At 41.7% G+C, this 15,089-nt stretch overlaps 1 protein-coding gene across 1 annotated transcript in view; it reads right to left on the reverse strand.

Moving 5' to 3' along the window:
- Positions 1-4,969: 4,969 nt before the first annotated feature.
- CGRRF1 (cell growth regulator with ring finger domain 1) overlaps positions 4,970-15,089 on the reverse strand; it is a 36,514-nt gene continuing 26,394 nt past the window's right edge. Inside the window, exons 5-6 of the mRNA XM_045810438.2 lie at positions 14,717-14,824; positions 4,970-14,314 (exon numbers count right to left, since the gene is read on the reverse strand). Of these exons, the coding sequence (XP_045666394.1) occupies positions 13,994-14,314; positions 14,717-14,824 (429 nt within the window). The 3' untranslated portion in view covers positions 4,970-13,993. The remainder of the gene's footprint in view (positions 14,315-14,716; positions 14,825-15,089) is intronic.

Below are 15,089 nucleotides of genomic sequence, written 5' to 3' on the forward strand. Positions count from 1 at the left end.
CTTCTAGCGTATTTAGACAAAGAGGAATATCTGTCACTGAAATAAAGTTGTTAGAGCCCTAGAGAGGACTCTCAGCCAGACACCACGCTGGAAATACGCCCTGCCTGATCCCGCGGCTGCCCCACTTTACCTCATTTCATGCTGCAGCCCCCTCCCCCCCAAGCCTACGTTCAGTTCCTCAAATGGCCCAAGCTCACTCTCTTCTGGAGGACTTTGCACTTACTATTCCTGGAGAATTACGTCTTTCTGGCTCCTCGTCCGGCACTTCAAAAGGCGGATTCCTCCCTTCGCTCAAATGTCACCTTCTTACACAGGCCTTTTTAGGCCGCACTCTCTGAGTGGCGGCCCTTTCCTTCGGGGGGCAGGGACCACAGGCGAGGCTGGAGTGCGAATTCCTGTGTTGGCTGCTTCCTTCTCTCTCTCCACTCGCCAGGTACGAAGCTCCACAGCGCAGGGGCCGGCCCCGGACCCTCGCTGTCTTTCCGGGACCTACCACACCGACGTGCGTGGTAAATATTTGTGAGTGGGATGAATCAGTCTCAGGGTTAGAAGCTGCCTGAGGGCCCCGTCCCCTACTTAACTACCCCGGACTGGGTTTTGAGACCCAGTCCATGAGCTTGTTTTTACCTAAACTGCGGCGAAACAAGCGTAGCAAGAACAACGTTTTTTCACTGTGCTAAATGTATTCGACTCAAAGGGCTTCACTTAGAGATTATGCTCTTCTTAGTTTTGGGGGGTATTAAAGTATCTTATATTAAATGACGGTGGCAGAGGACGCCTGGGTGGCTCAGTTGTTAAACATCTACCTTTAGCTCAGGTCATGATACCAGGGTCCTGGGATCAAATCCTACATTGGGCTCCCCGCTCAGCAGGGAGCCTGCTTCTCCCTCTGCCTGCTGCTCCTGCTGCTTGTGCTCTCTTTCTCTGACAAATAAATTCTTTAAAAACATATAAATAAATAAATGGTGGTGGTAGTAAGGAGTATTTGGCTATTAATGTCTTATTTGGAGAAATTTTTAAAAATTGGGGGGTAACTTTAGTTGGTCTCCTGGTTTTTCTGGCCCATGAAATTCAGAAGTCTGCAAGTCAGAGGTCACAGCACTCCCTCTAAGTGGCTGTTTCAATGACCTGGGGTGGCCATTGGCATGGATGATTATAATGTGCTTTCTTTAAGTCCTTGGTTCGTGTCTCTGTAACTTGCACCATGGCAGCCATGGACACACACCGGTCAGCTCTCCCCCAAGGGTCTGCCACAGGATGGTGTGGCCGACACCAGCTGCCGCCTCTTTGCTCAGGGACACCCCATCCACTTAGTAGGGACTTTCTCAGAACTGTGCTGTGATCTGAAGCCCTTCCTCCCCACTCCTTCTTCCCTCTCTGCTTTCAGTGTCCTAGTCTGAAGGCTCTCCCTGCCCAGTCCTGCTCCCTCCTCATGGAATCTTTGTGGGCATTTCCCCTAATAAATGGCTTATACCTCTAATCTTGTCTTGGCATCTGCTTCTTGGAGGACCTTCCTGAACAGACATCCTATCCACAGGCTTAAAGTGACCCTGGGAATCGGACAAGGGATTCCAAATGTGATCTGACCAGATGTGCAACCAGGGGTAGGTGACAATCTTATTTCACCCGCTATAAAATGGAGGAAATACTACGCATCCCTCAGGGCTGTTGTAAGATGTGAGTAAAGAACACGTGTGGTGCCTCCCAGGGCCTGACACTCAGTAATGGCAATGGCCTGACCCCCACACCCCCTTGCCCTTAGGATACAAAAATATCTGTGCAAACGCTGTTCTTATCTAGCAAGAAGCATTTTATAGGTTCAAGGGAAAAGAGAACAGAAGTGTAGATTTTTTGAAAGTTGTACATTTTAAAGGACCTGAATGAAGGTCTCCTAGGGTTATCAGTGTGTAATATCAGACGTGTAAAATGAGCGCTAGTGCAAATTCCACCTTCCAAAGAGCAGTTGATCAGGCAGTTGTCTGGGAGGAATGGGATTTAGCTGAGCTAGAAACGTCGCTGGCAGGTGGGGGAACCATTTCCTGGTGGAAGGAAACGAACACAGGTGGTTGTCTGTCCTCTGTCCTCAGGAAAGGTACAGAACCACTGACGTGCATGCTGGGGACAGTAGGCTGTTCCGATGGAGGTGCAGAGAGGGAATTGGCCATGAAAAGATTAGACTTGGGTGAGTGAACAGAAATGCTGGGACTGAGGAAGTTTGAAGACTGATTTACCGTGAACCAAGTCGGCATCTGCATCAGATAGAGCTCTGTCTTTGCCGCTGGGGTCTAGTGTGCTTCCTGAAAAGCAGACACAGCTCTGGTAAAGTAACTTCTGCATTAAAAATACTTCTTAGGGGAGCGCCTGGGTGGCTCAGTCGTTAAGCATCTGCCTTTGGCTCAGGGTGTGATCTCAGGATCCTGGGATCGAGCCCCGCATCAGGCTCCCTCCTCCGCTGGGAGCCTGCTTCTTCCTCTCCCATTTCCCCTGCTTGTGTTCCCTCTCTCTCTGTGCCAAATAAATAAATTAAAAGTCTTAAAAAATATATACTACTTAGGGGCACCTACCTGGTCCAGTGAGTGGAGCACGTGACTCTTGATCTCGGGGTGGCGAGGTCAAGCCCCACATTGGGCATAGAGCTTACTTAAGAAATACATTATTTACACACAATTGCAATGCTGTCTCTCATAAGCTCATTAGGAGGCCTGAACATATCTGGCACATTACTTGGCACTTAGGAAGTACTTGGTAAAGATGAATTTTCCTTCTTTCTATGCCCAAGTTAGAGTGTGTTTGTTTGGCCACTTTACATCTTGGGTCTGCGTCACACAGACACATGCTTGATTCGCTCCTCAAAGACATGCTCTCTCAAAATCCATGGGATGAGGCCTAGGACAGGATTGCCCAGGCTTGAGTCAGGATCGGAGGGGTGAAGAGAGAGATGTGGAGGAAGGAACCGCAGAACTGGTGACAGATGGAATGTGGGAAGGCTAAATCAGGAGTCAGGTTTGCTAAGATAGCAACAGTGATAGGCAAGCCGTGGCTTAGAAGACTGCGCTCGAGTTCAGCTCAGAGACACCGCAGTGCTGGCAGGGGCACACATTCGGATAGAAAGCCGGCCTTTTGCGAGCCCAGGGCAGAGTGGCGATCGCCTGCACCAACCTCCCACATCCTGAGTACACTTCCACGTGGGATCACGGCCCAATCCAGGCCAAAACCCGAGCCGCCGGCTGGCCCCGGGTCAACCTGGCCACGCGAGCCTCCCATAAGGCAGGGGGACTCGGGGAATAGGCTTTTGCTTTTCATTAAAGTTCTTGATTCTCTCAGGATAGTTTTCAAATTTTCTTCAGTTCCTGCATTTAAAGAATTCTTCCCGGAAAAGAAAAAAAGACTTCTTAAACCCCATTTTAGTAAATAGAACGCCACTATCCAAAGGCTCCGATGAGCAATTATGATTAGTTATTGTTCAAGAGTCCACCTGGAATGTGAAATGGACAAGTATGTTGAATCCAGGAAGAAAATGGCTTTTTAAAAAAATTGTGGTAAAATATATAAATAAAACATTAAATTTACCTTTTTTTAAATGATTTTTTTTTTTACTTAAATGATTCTTAAGTGTAACACTCAGCGGCCTTAAGCACATTCACACTGTACAGCAAATCACCACTATTTCCAGAACTCTTCACCATCCCAAACTGAAACTCTGTACCCATCAAAAAAACGACTCCCACTCCCCATTCCCTCAGCCCTTGCTAACCAGTATCGAGTCTCTGTCTCTGTGATTTATTTGCCTATTCTAGGGACCTCATAGCAGTGGAATCACACAATGATTCCTTTTATGTCTGTCTTCTCTCACTCAGCACAGCGCTCTCAAAACTCATCCACGTTGTGGTACGTATCAGAATTTCATTCCTTCTTAAGACTGAAGAATATTCTATGAAGAAATCTTTTGAAACAGCTTTCTCTAAGATGGGGTTAGACAGAGGCGGTGAACTCTAGTTTTTAGAAACAGTCAGGAACACTACATTTTTTACTGACTTCTAAACCATATAATTCGAACCAATTAACTGGTACGGTTATTTAAATAAAATATAAATACTAGCAAATGAACCACGGTTTCAAATACAAACGCAGATGGATTCACACTTTTTAAAAATAAACAAATGTGTGAAGTATTAATTATAGTTTTTTTACAGTAAAACATCTCACAGGGTGCCATAGATAAATTTTCGAATAAATACAGTCAGAAGGTTAAATGTAAGCATTGCAAAACTACTCCTATTTACAGGATTTATATAGGTCAGAATTACGAAAGTGCGACCTCAGACCTTCTGGAGGGACAATGTGTCCCAGATTGGCAGAAGAGAGTAAAAATCACTTGTTCTCATCAAATCTTTATTCTAATCTTGGTTTAATATAAGAATTGTCATATCTTTTCAACTAAAAGTGCCATTGAAATGTGTCCACAGATTTGAATAGTTGAAATTTTTAAATATACAAATCTAGGGTCATATTTTCTTTCTTTCTTTCTTTCTTTCTTTCTTTCTTTCTTTCTTTCTTTCTTCTTTTTTTATTTTTTTAAAGATTTTATTTATTTGACAGAAAGAGACAGTGAGAGAGGGAACACAAGCAGGGGCAGAGGGAGAGGGAGAAGCAGGCTTCCCACTGAGCAGGGAGCCCAACACGGGGCTCCATCCCAGGACCCTGGGATCATGACCTGAGCCAAAGGCAGATGCTTAATGACTAAGCCACCCAGGCGCCCCATATTTCTTTTTTAGAGAGAGAGAGAGTGAGGGGAGGGGAGGGTCAGAGGGAGAGGGAGAGAGAGAATCTCGAGCAGACTCGCCCTGAGCGTGGAGGCTGATGCAGGGCTTCTCTCACGACCCTGAGATCATGACCTGAGCTGAAATCAGGAGCCGGACGCTTAACCGACTGAGCCACCCAGGCGCCCCTCCGGTCATATTTCTACAAACTAATCAAAGATCAGACTCCCCTTCCCCAATATTCTTTTTAAAACGTATTTAATATTATGTTTGCTTATAGATTTTGTGATACTTGTGGTATTAGTCAGCTTTGTGATATTTGTAATTTGTTGTATTTTCCCCCGGTACTCTTTGCAGCAACCTCTGTATGATGAGAAGATCCCACCCTTGCTGGCACCAACAACTACTGTTGCACAGGATATGTTAGATTAAATATTGATTAATCCCACATTTTCCACATCCTCAGAATGTTCCCAGTCAGAAAAGTTATGAGAAACGGCCTGGTTACATATTTAAATTTTATTGCAAGATTTTTCAAAGCCTTTATTAAGCTCATGTTCATTATGCCTCTTCTGGAGAGTAGAGTCTAGGGCAGGCCCTAAATTTACTTGAGCCCGGAACCCATTCTTCATAGTGTAGTCTTGTAGTGTAGTGTTGCCTGGAATATCTGTTAGGAAATGCTTGGCTCTGATAATAGGCTCGCGAAAAGCAATAAAAATGATGAAAGAATTTTTAAATTGTATCTACAGTTCAGTGATGAGAGACCATGTGTTTCTCAGACGATGTAGGAAGGCAACTAGTGACTAAGAGTACAAGCTTCAGGCAAAATAAAATACAGCAAAACTGGATTCAAATCCCCACTCTACCATCAAGTAGCTGTGTAATATGGGCTATTTAGCCTGTTGGTCTCAGTTTTCTGTCTACCTTCGTAAATTGAGCCAGGATTATGGGAGATAATATCTAATTGTATCAATTAGAGTATAGCCAGGAGACAAAAAAAACACAACAATCATTTTATCAGAGATTATTAATATAAAGAGTTGTTAACTGAAAAGTCGAAAGGCAAACATGAAGGGGTTTCAGAGGTAACAACTGTAGAAAGCAGCTACCATCCCCAGGGCTGGAGAAACAACGTAAAGAAGTCGGAATTATAAAAACTGAGAAGTTTGGAGGAGGGGCCTCCCAGAGCTGAACCTCTCAGACCACCGAGGACGGGTGCTGCTGGGCTGGGGCTGATGTCCTGAGCGGGGAGGTGAGGAAGCAGGTTTGGCAAATGTGGGAAGAACAGCCATGGGCAGTGGGGGTTCGGCTGCTGCTCCTGCCACGTAGACTGAGGTAACGCTCCCCAGAACAGGGAGCCCACAGGACAGAGACAGGAAAGACCAAGTCTTTTCTTCCTCTTATCCGCCAGTCTCCCTCTGTTGCTCTGATTTGCAAAGCTTTATAGGCAGCCCACCGGGGAAGCATAAATGTGGTCTACAGAGTCTTACCCAGCGTCACCAAGCAGAGAATAGAAGGGCGGGTCTGGAGCCGAGCGGCAATAGCTTCATCACTGGCACAAACACAAAGTGCTTAGATCACAGAAACTATAGGGCAGCTCTCCCTCGTCCTCCTCCTCACCTGACTATACCTGGTACAGATTTGCAGAATTTCTGTAGGACGTAGCTATGATAAACACAGAAGAGCTTAAATGCTAGAGATTCAACCAATTACATAAAACAAACAAGGTAGGCATAAGGTCACATCTTAAACTTAAAATGTCTAACATGGAACTCTCAATTTTGCACAGCCCCTTCCCCAGATGTGTTCCTCTGTGGTCTTTTAAATGCACAATTCAAACAAGGTCACCTTCCTATTTGACTCTAATAACTTCCCACTGCATAGAAGAGAGTCCCAGCTCCTGCCATGGCTAATAAGGCCTGTCCTCTTTTCAACCCCATCCACATGGATCCTCCTCATTTATTCAATTCCAGTCACACAAGCCTTCTCTCTGTTCCTCCAACACCCAAGCTCTTTTTCATTTGAGCCATTGCACTTTTCAATTCTTCCACCCAAGTGCCAGACTTACCACCACCACCACCAGATGACTGGTCTCCTATCAGTCCCTGGGCCTTCTGTCTTGACCTCTTCCTTCCCAAAACATATCAGTTCGTTCTCCACATTCAGCCAGCTAGCTTTTTTATTTTTGTAAAGAGCAACTCAGACAAGGTCACCTCCTTGCTTTAACTCTCCAATGTTTTCCCATTACTGTTGTTTTTTTTTAATAAAACAAATCAAGTTACTTCTGATTAAAACCCTTCAATGATTCCTCTTTATTTCATGATAAAGCTTAACTCTTATCAAGCCCTTCCTGATCTTGCCTCAGTTTATCCAATGATACCCACTCTTGTCACTTATATTCAACATTTTGTCAAGTGCTTTTTCTGCGCCTATTAAGATGATCTTATGATTTTTATCCCTCATTTTGTTAATGTGGTGTATCACAATCATTGATTTGCATGTTGAAACATCCTTACATCCCTTGAATAAATTTCTTTGATCATGGTGGATGATTGCTTTATGTGTTGTTGAATTTAGTTTCCTAATATGTTTTGAGGATTTCTACATGGAAAAGAATGTAGTTGAACCCCTTTCCTCAAACCATATATAAAATTTAACTCAAAATTATTCATAGACCTACATGATAAAACCCTTGGAAGAAACTATAGGAGTAAATCTTTATGATCTTGACTTAGGCCAAGTCTTCTTAGATATGACACCAAAAGCACAAGTAACAAGAGAACAAATAGATAAGTTGGACTTCATCAAAGTTAAAAACTTCTGTGCTTTAAAGGACACCACCAAGAAAGTGAAAAGACAACCCAAAGAATGGGAAAATATTTGCAAATCACATTTCTGATAAAAGACTTCTATCTAGAATATAAGCTCTTAGAGGCCAATAATAAAAAGTCAACCCAATGGGCAAAAGATCTGAATAGGTATACAAATGACTAATAAACACATGAAAAGATGTTTAATTTAGGAAAATGCAAATCAAAACCATTAGGAAACATGCAAATCAAAACCACAATTATACTGTGAATGGTGGTTGCCAGGGGCTGGAGTGAGGCTGGTAGAGTTTAATGACTATAGAGCTTCAGTTTTGCAAAATAAAAAAGTTCTGGAGATTCCTTGCTCAAGAATGTGAATATACTTAACACTACTAAACTGTACATTTAAAAATGGTTGGGATGATAAATTTTATATTATATATTTTTTAACCACAATTAATTATTTTTAAAACCCCACAATTATACCACTTCTACCCACAAGGATGGCAATAATCAAAAAGATAATGAATGTTGGTGAGGATGTGGAGAGATTGGAACCTCTCTGCATTGCTGGTAAGAATGTAAAATGGTGCAGCTACTTTGAAAAACATTTGGGAAGTTCCTTAAAATGTTCAAAATAGGATAATATGACCCAGCACTTCCACTTGTTGCTATATACTCAAGAAGAATTAAAACATATGTCCACACAAAACTTGTAACCACTGTTCACAGCAGCATTACTCATGAGAGCAAAAAAGTAGAAAAATCCAAATGTCTATCAATTAATAAATGGATAAACATAATGTGGTATACCTATGTAATGAAATATTATTGGGCAATAAAAAATGCTGACTCATGCTTTAATTTGGATAAACCTTAAAAACATTATGTGAAATGGTGTTTTGTGGCCAATCACAACAAGTCACGTATTGTATAATGCCATTTGAGATTCTACATGTGATTCCGTTCCATGAACCATTCAGAACAGACAAATTTATAGAGACAGGAAGGAGATCAGCAGTTGCCTGGAGTTGGAACAAGATGGCAGGGATCGGGGGTGACTGCTAATGCGCGCAAGGTTTCTTTTGGGGGGTGATTAAAATGTTCTGAAATTGTAGTGGTGGTCAGAAAACTCTATACTATACTAAAACTCTATACTAAAACTAGTCACTATACTAAAACTATTGAATGGCCCACTTTGAATAGGGAAACTGTAGGCGTGTAAATTATATCTCCATTAAGCTCTTAAAAAGAAAAAAGACAAAACAAAAAAGGCCATGCAGCTTTTGCCCTGTTCACTAGGAACACTTGCTCTTGGAATCCTGAGCCCCCTTTTCAGAAATCTGACTACCCTGAGACCACCAGCTGTGACAAAGCCCAAGCCACAAGAGGAGGCCGCATGTCCTCTATCAGCCCCGCTTTGAAGTCATCACGACCCAGGCACCAAATATGTGAACGAAGAAGACTTCAGATGATTTCAGCCCTCTGACCTTTGAGTCACACTCCCAATCATTTGAGTTTTCCCAACATTACTCCCAGGTAGGCCCATGCCCACTATATTCTGCCCCGATACCTGACCATTGAATCCGTGAGCATAATAAAATGGAGCTTGTGTTATACCACTCTGCTTTGGGATGGTTTGTAAATAACACTCTTCTGGCTTTCCTCCCACCTCACTGTCTACTTCTCAGTCCACTGGTTCCTCCCTACTTTCCCTGAATGTTAGAGTATGTGCTCGGTATAGGGACTTCTGTTCCTGGGTGTGCTCCTGCAGCCACCTCACACAGATCCATGGCTTTACATACCATGCTGATGACCCCCAAATTTATATTTTCAGCTGGACCTCTCCCCTGAACTGTAGAGTACTATATTCACCTGTTTATTTGACATTCTTACTTGGTTTCCAACTAGTATCTAAAATGGCACAAAAACAAAATTCCTCTTTTCCTCCAAACATGCTCTTTTTCCAACTGGTTCCATCTCAGCCTTGTAGTTGTTAAGGCCTCTTTGCCTAGAAGTTCACATGGCTCACTTCCTGGCCTCCTTCAGGCCTCCACTAAAACTGGTGGGCGCTTCCTTGACATCCTATTTGAAATAAATACCCCCACTTCCAACCTTCACATTCCCTATGCGCCTAACCGAGCTTTGATTTTCTCCATAGCCCTTCCCTCCATCTGATCTGCTGTATCTTTTACTAATTTCTCTCCCTCTCTCTATCTCTTTCTCTCTACTAGAATGTAAGTGCCACAAAGGTAACGGTCTTGCCTATTATTTTCACTGCTGTATTCTCATGCCCAAACAATGTGCAATGTCTTTGGCCCTCAGTGATTAATTATTGAACGAATAATCAAATGAGTTCAGGAAGCAGAGATGAGGTCAAGAACACAAGTAGAGTGTTGGCCTCGAAAGTAGATATAATACACCTCCTCTTTTAGGGAAGAGAGAAAAGAAAGTCCACTGGCTCTAACCATCTAAACAAAGTAGTAACAGGAGTATGTATCACATACAGGGCTTCCTCTGTGCTCTGCCCAGGTCTAAGCACTTTACACATATTAACTGGGCTAATTCTCTCAAGAGTCTATAGGTAGGTTCTATTATCACCATTTCAATAGACGAGGAAACTGAAGCAGAGTGGTAAGTAACTTGTCCAAGGGCCAAGTGGCAGAGCTGGGATAAATACCCAAGATATAGGACTTCAGGCTCTATCACCTTAACCTCCATACCATACTACCTCTTGAAGATTCTTTGCTAGAAGAGATACAGGACTGGTGGGATACAGAACATGAGAATAGTGGAGACGCTTTGCAGTAGCTATTGAGAGTTCAGTCACTCTATACTATACTAAAACTCTATACTAAAACTAGTCACTATACTAAAACTATTGAATGGCACACTTTGAATAGGGAAACTATTTTCCAAAAGGGGAAAAAAATTGAAAGGACTGTTGAGCAGCAGTGAAGGCCTAGACACAACTAAACAACGTGGCTCTGTGGTAGATTTCATTAATTGGTTAGTTCACTTGACCTTCTGTGGTAATGGCAGTAAAGAAACACAGTTGAGTCCAGCCAAGTTTGTGGGTTGATGGGGCAGGTAGAGCAGAGAGATCAAGAAAGCAAACTAAGATAAAAACACATTTGTTTAACCAAAGGATAAAAAAATACAGATTCAAAGGGGTACATGCACCCCGATGGTTATAGCAGCATTATCAACTTTAGCCAAACTATGGAAAGAGCCCAAATGCCCATCGACTAATGTGGCATATACATACAATGGAATATTACTCAGCCATCAAAAAGAATGAAATCTGGCCATTTGCAACGACATGGATGGAGCTAGAGTGTAATATGCTAAGCGAAATAAGTCAGTTAGAGAAAGACAAATACCATATGATTTCACTCATATGTGGAGTTTAAGAAACAAAACAGATGAGCATATGGGAAGGGAAAAATGAGAGATAGAAGGAAGCAAACCATAAGACACTCGAAACGATAGAGAACTGAGGGTTGATGGAGGGAGTGGGGAGGGGGATGGGCTAGATGGGTGATGGGCATTAAGAAGGGCACTTGTTATGATGAGCACTGGGTGTTATATGTAAGTAATGAATCACTAAATTCTACTCCTGAAATCAATATTATACTATATGTTAATTAACCAGAATTTAAATAAAAACTTGAAAAGGAAAACAAACACATTTGAAATAGTTGAGCAGGAGCAAGTTAATGAATTATCAGAATAAACTCAAGGACCCAGGAACTAGAGGTCATGATGACAAGGATGAAGATTCAGGAGGAATATAATATAGAGAGGCATGTTCAAAATCCAGGAAATGGAGTTAGGGAATTATCCAGAGATAGGGCCTGAGGCAGAACAAGAGGCTGAAATCATCTCCTCCTACCCTTCCTAATCCTAGACTATCTACGCTGATGCTTCAAATGCCCAAGGCAAGGCTCTTCACGCCACAAAAATGGGAAGGCTTACAAAATACAACAGCCCCATGGGAGATAGTTCAATGACTTGTGTTGAGTCCTTGAGTTTTTAGGTTCCTCCTCTGGAACTGGTTTGGACATGAAGAGCCCTGCTAGGCACTGAGTTGGGAAGAAGGAGAAGGTGGCCAATCACCGGTCAAGTCTGCTTAATGTGGCCCTAGGTGGGATTTTTGGAAAGTAGCAACTAATTTATATCAACCAAATATTTTCTCTAATAACCCATGCAAACAAAATGCTTTTGTAGATGTTCTCACAAAATGTCACTTGTTCACTGCTACTGGGAAATTCTGACATAAGCCTCTAGGAGTCAGTGTACTTGTTTTTACTTGGTTACCTACCGAATTCCTCATTATTACCACCAAAGGGACGAAGATCAATTACTTCAGTCACAGCAAGAGAAGCTAAGGGCAAATCATCTTTAAGAGTTATAAAAAATGATGGGCGAATAGATAAACAAAATGTGGTCTACACATACCCTGGAATACTAGCCTTAAAAATGAAGGAAATTCTGACTGCTGCTATAGCACAGATACATCTTGAAGACATTATACCCAGTGAGACAAATCAGACCCAAAAGGACTAATATTGTGTGATTCCAGATATCTGAAATACCTGGAGTAGTCAAATTCATAGAGACAGAAAGTAGAATGGTGGTTACCAGGGGCTGAAAAGAGGAAGAATGGGGAGTCAGTGTTTAATGGGTCTAGTTTCAGTTTGGGGTGATAAAAACATTCTAAAGATGGTTACTGACGATGGTCATACAACAATGTGGACGGACTTAATGTCACTGAACTGTACACTTAAAACACAGTTAAAACGGTAAATTTCCTGTTATGTATATTTTACTACAATAAAACAGTTACAAGGAATGGAGGAAGACTGCAGGTGGAATCTATCGCAGATGAGAAAGCAACCATACGTCTCAGACAGTTTCAGGACAAACGGATCTGGAAGGAGAAGCGCTGGCTGAGACGGACAAAGAGATCCTTGAGGATTCCCCCAATTTACTCCACAGGGTGAGTTTCCCAGATAAGCTGTTGCTAGCTAACTGCTGCAGAGACTGTAGCTTTCGACTGCCCCTGCTTCCAGCGGCAGGGTTGGAACAGAGCTCTAGAATGTCCGAGGTGGGGACGAGTTTCTGCAATGCTGCCAATGTTGCTGTGAGGTACAGATACTCTGTAAGTCTTGCCCGATTCTTTGTGGCCCAGACTGCCAAAAGGTATCTGGCCCTTAGAAGGTATTTAATACATAGCTACTGAGCAGAGATGAAAGTTTGATTTGGTTTCTAAAATGGAGAATAGGTAATGTCTTCTTCCGAGTGTTATATCTGATTAGAATGAAACGATGCTATGTAAAAACACTGATACAAACGTAAGGCATTATTCTTCATACAAACAGGACAAAGAAGCCTTGAAAATTTCCCTGAAGTTCAGTTTACTTGCCATGATCTAATTTCTTGGTGAGTGGAAGGTAATATGTCCTGAAGACACAGAAAGCTCTGATTTAACCTTTTTTTTTGTCATCTTGGAAAGCAGGGGGATGGGGCTTTTTGCCTATCAGGTTACTATTCTGGAGGATATGGGTTTATTTGGAATAAAAATACAGTACAAAAAAATAGTTATTTGTTTCTCTTAGCGGTTTTTCTGGCTCCAAAACCTCTCTGGTTTTAGACGGATTTGTTATGCAGGAGGAAATCGAAGGTAAGGCATTACGAGTCTCACAGTTCTTCCCCAATAGGTCACATTCTGCTAACCTAATCATATTTGACAATAAATTTAGTTATCCAAGAAATTTATTATCCAAGTCTTATATATCTGCTTCCTATAGAGGAGTGTGATTTTAATCTATGATACACTGAGAACAGACAATAACTGTATCTTGTTTATGATTTAAGATGCTATATTAAAATTAAGACTTGTGTTTATGTGACTATAAAGAAAATTAGATGGATATTTATGAAAGCTGTTATTTTAGGAAAAGATTTAGAGTTAGAAGCCCTTTCCAACTCCTTTATAAACTGGGGAACATACAATTCCTTTAGGAAGAATTCCGTTTTTTCCCAATCGCACTCCAAATGATGGGAAAGGCAAAACATCCAGAGACCTTGACTTTTACCGCCTCAGATTTTAGACGATTGCTTTTCAGAATTTTCCTAATCAAAACTGTATGAAATCCTCTAGCTGATAAAAGGCCAAACATTTACATTCTTCTCAAGAGTTGAATGAATTTTTATGTATTAGCACAGATGGCATTCCAGTATTTATCATACTGAACAGGAAGGGATTCATTTTCATCATCCACGTACCGTACAAATGTGAAATTAAAATAGAATTTTCGCTGACGGTCAACACTGCAGATTCCACGTTATGATTAATTTCAAGAACACAAATTTCTACATCTTCAGTGGAACGTATACTTTTCAGTCGTAACAACAATCTCAAAGAGCTTTCAGTTTGTCTTTCTCTTGCTCCTTTTGACTGCAAAGTGTAAAAGATTCCTGAACAAACTGCCTGCACATTGGGCACTGCTGAAAATAACGAACACAGCCGTCACACAAGCACGTGTGTCGACACGGCAGAAGCACCCAGTTCACAGTTCCGTTCTGGCAAACCACACAGTCCTTGCTGTTCTCCTCCGGAGGCTCCGCTTCACTCTCGGACAGTCCGGCCTTTTCCAGCAAACTGCGCTCTATGCTTTTTTCTTCTGGAGAGGAAGTGCTGGAGGGAGTGGAATTATTATTTGCAGACATGAAAAGTTGCTGAAAATTAAAGCAACAAGGTTAAGGATAATCACAAATGACAATATCTCTTTTTTTTTTTTTTTAAGATTTTATTTATTTATTTGAGAGAGAGGGAGAGAGAGAGGGAGAGGGAAGCAGACTCTGCGCTGAGCACGGAGCCTGATGTGGGCCCGATCCCATGACCCCAAGATCATGACCTGAGCTGAAATCAAGAGTCAGATGCCCAACCAACTGAGCCCCGACAATTACTCTTTAAATCTGGGAGTCATAAAAGCTGCTAAAAATTTGTGAGCTAGCAAATCCAATAGCAAAAATAGCTAACTTCTGTGATAACTAACTGAAAAATATTATCTCTTTATACATGGTCATTCTTTGAAACTGCAAATAAAAGGGACAGAGATAAGACGACAGGGTACTTACCTTAAGATCATGAAATTGACCTTGAGCCAGGAGTAAATATTGATACAACATTCTACAGGAAAGTTTATAAGTCTTATCAGGAATATGAATTACTGACACCATGGAAATCTAAAATAAAAATTGAATACCAGTCAATACTTAACCTCCTTATATTATTTCACAGGCATGTGAAACAAAAGAAAAACAAAAGGTTGATAAATTGGAAAACTTACAATAATTGATTTAAATCATAGTCACTAAAGAGGAACCAGTTACAGAACATATTTTTGCCAGAGTTATTTTTAATTTTACTCGAAGTTACAAATTTAATGCAATCCTAACAAAAATTCCAATGAGCTTTTTCATAGTTATATGAGTTGACTCTAAAATTCTC

Source organism: Ursus americanus, chromosome 26 (assembly GCF_024610735.1).
Source record: "Ursus americanus isolate L20-20 chromosome 26, mUrsAme1.1.p, whole genome shotgun sequence".
In the NCBI taxonomy this organism is placed as follows: Eukaryota; Metazoa; Chordata; class Mammalia; order Carnivora; family Ursidae; genus Ursus; species Ursus americanus.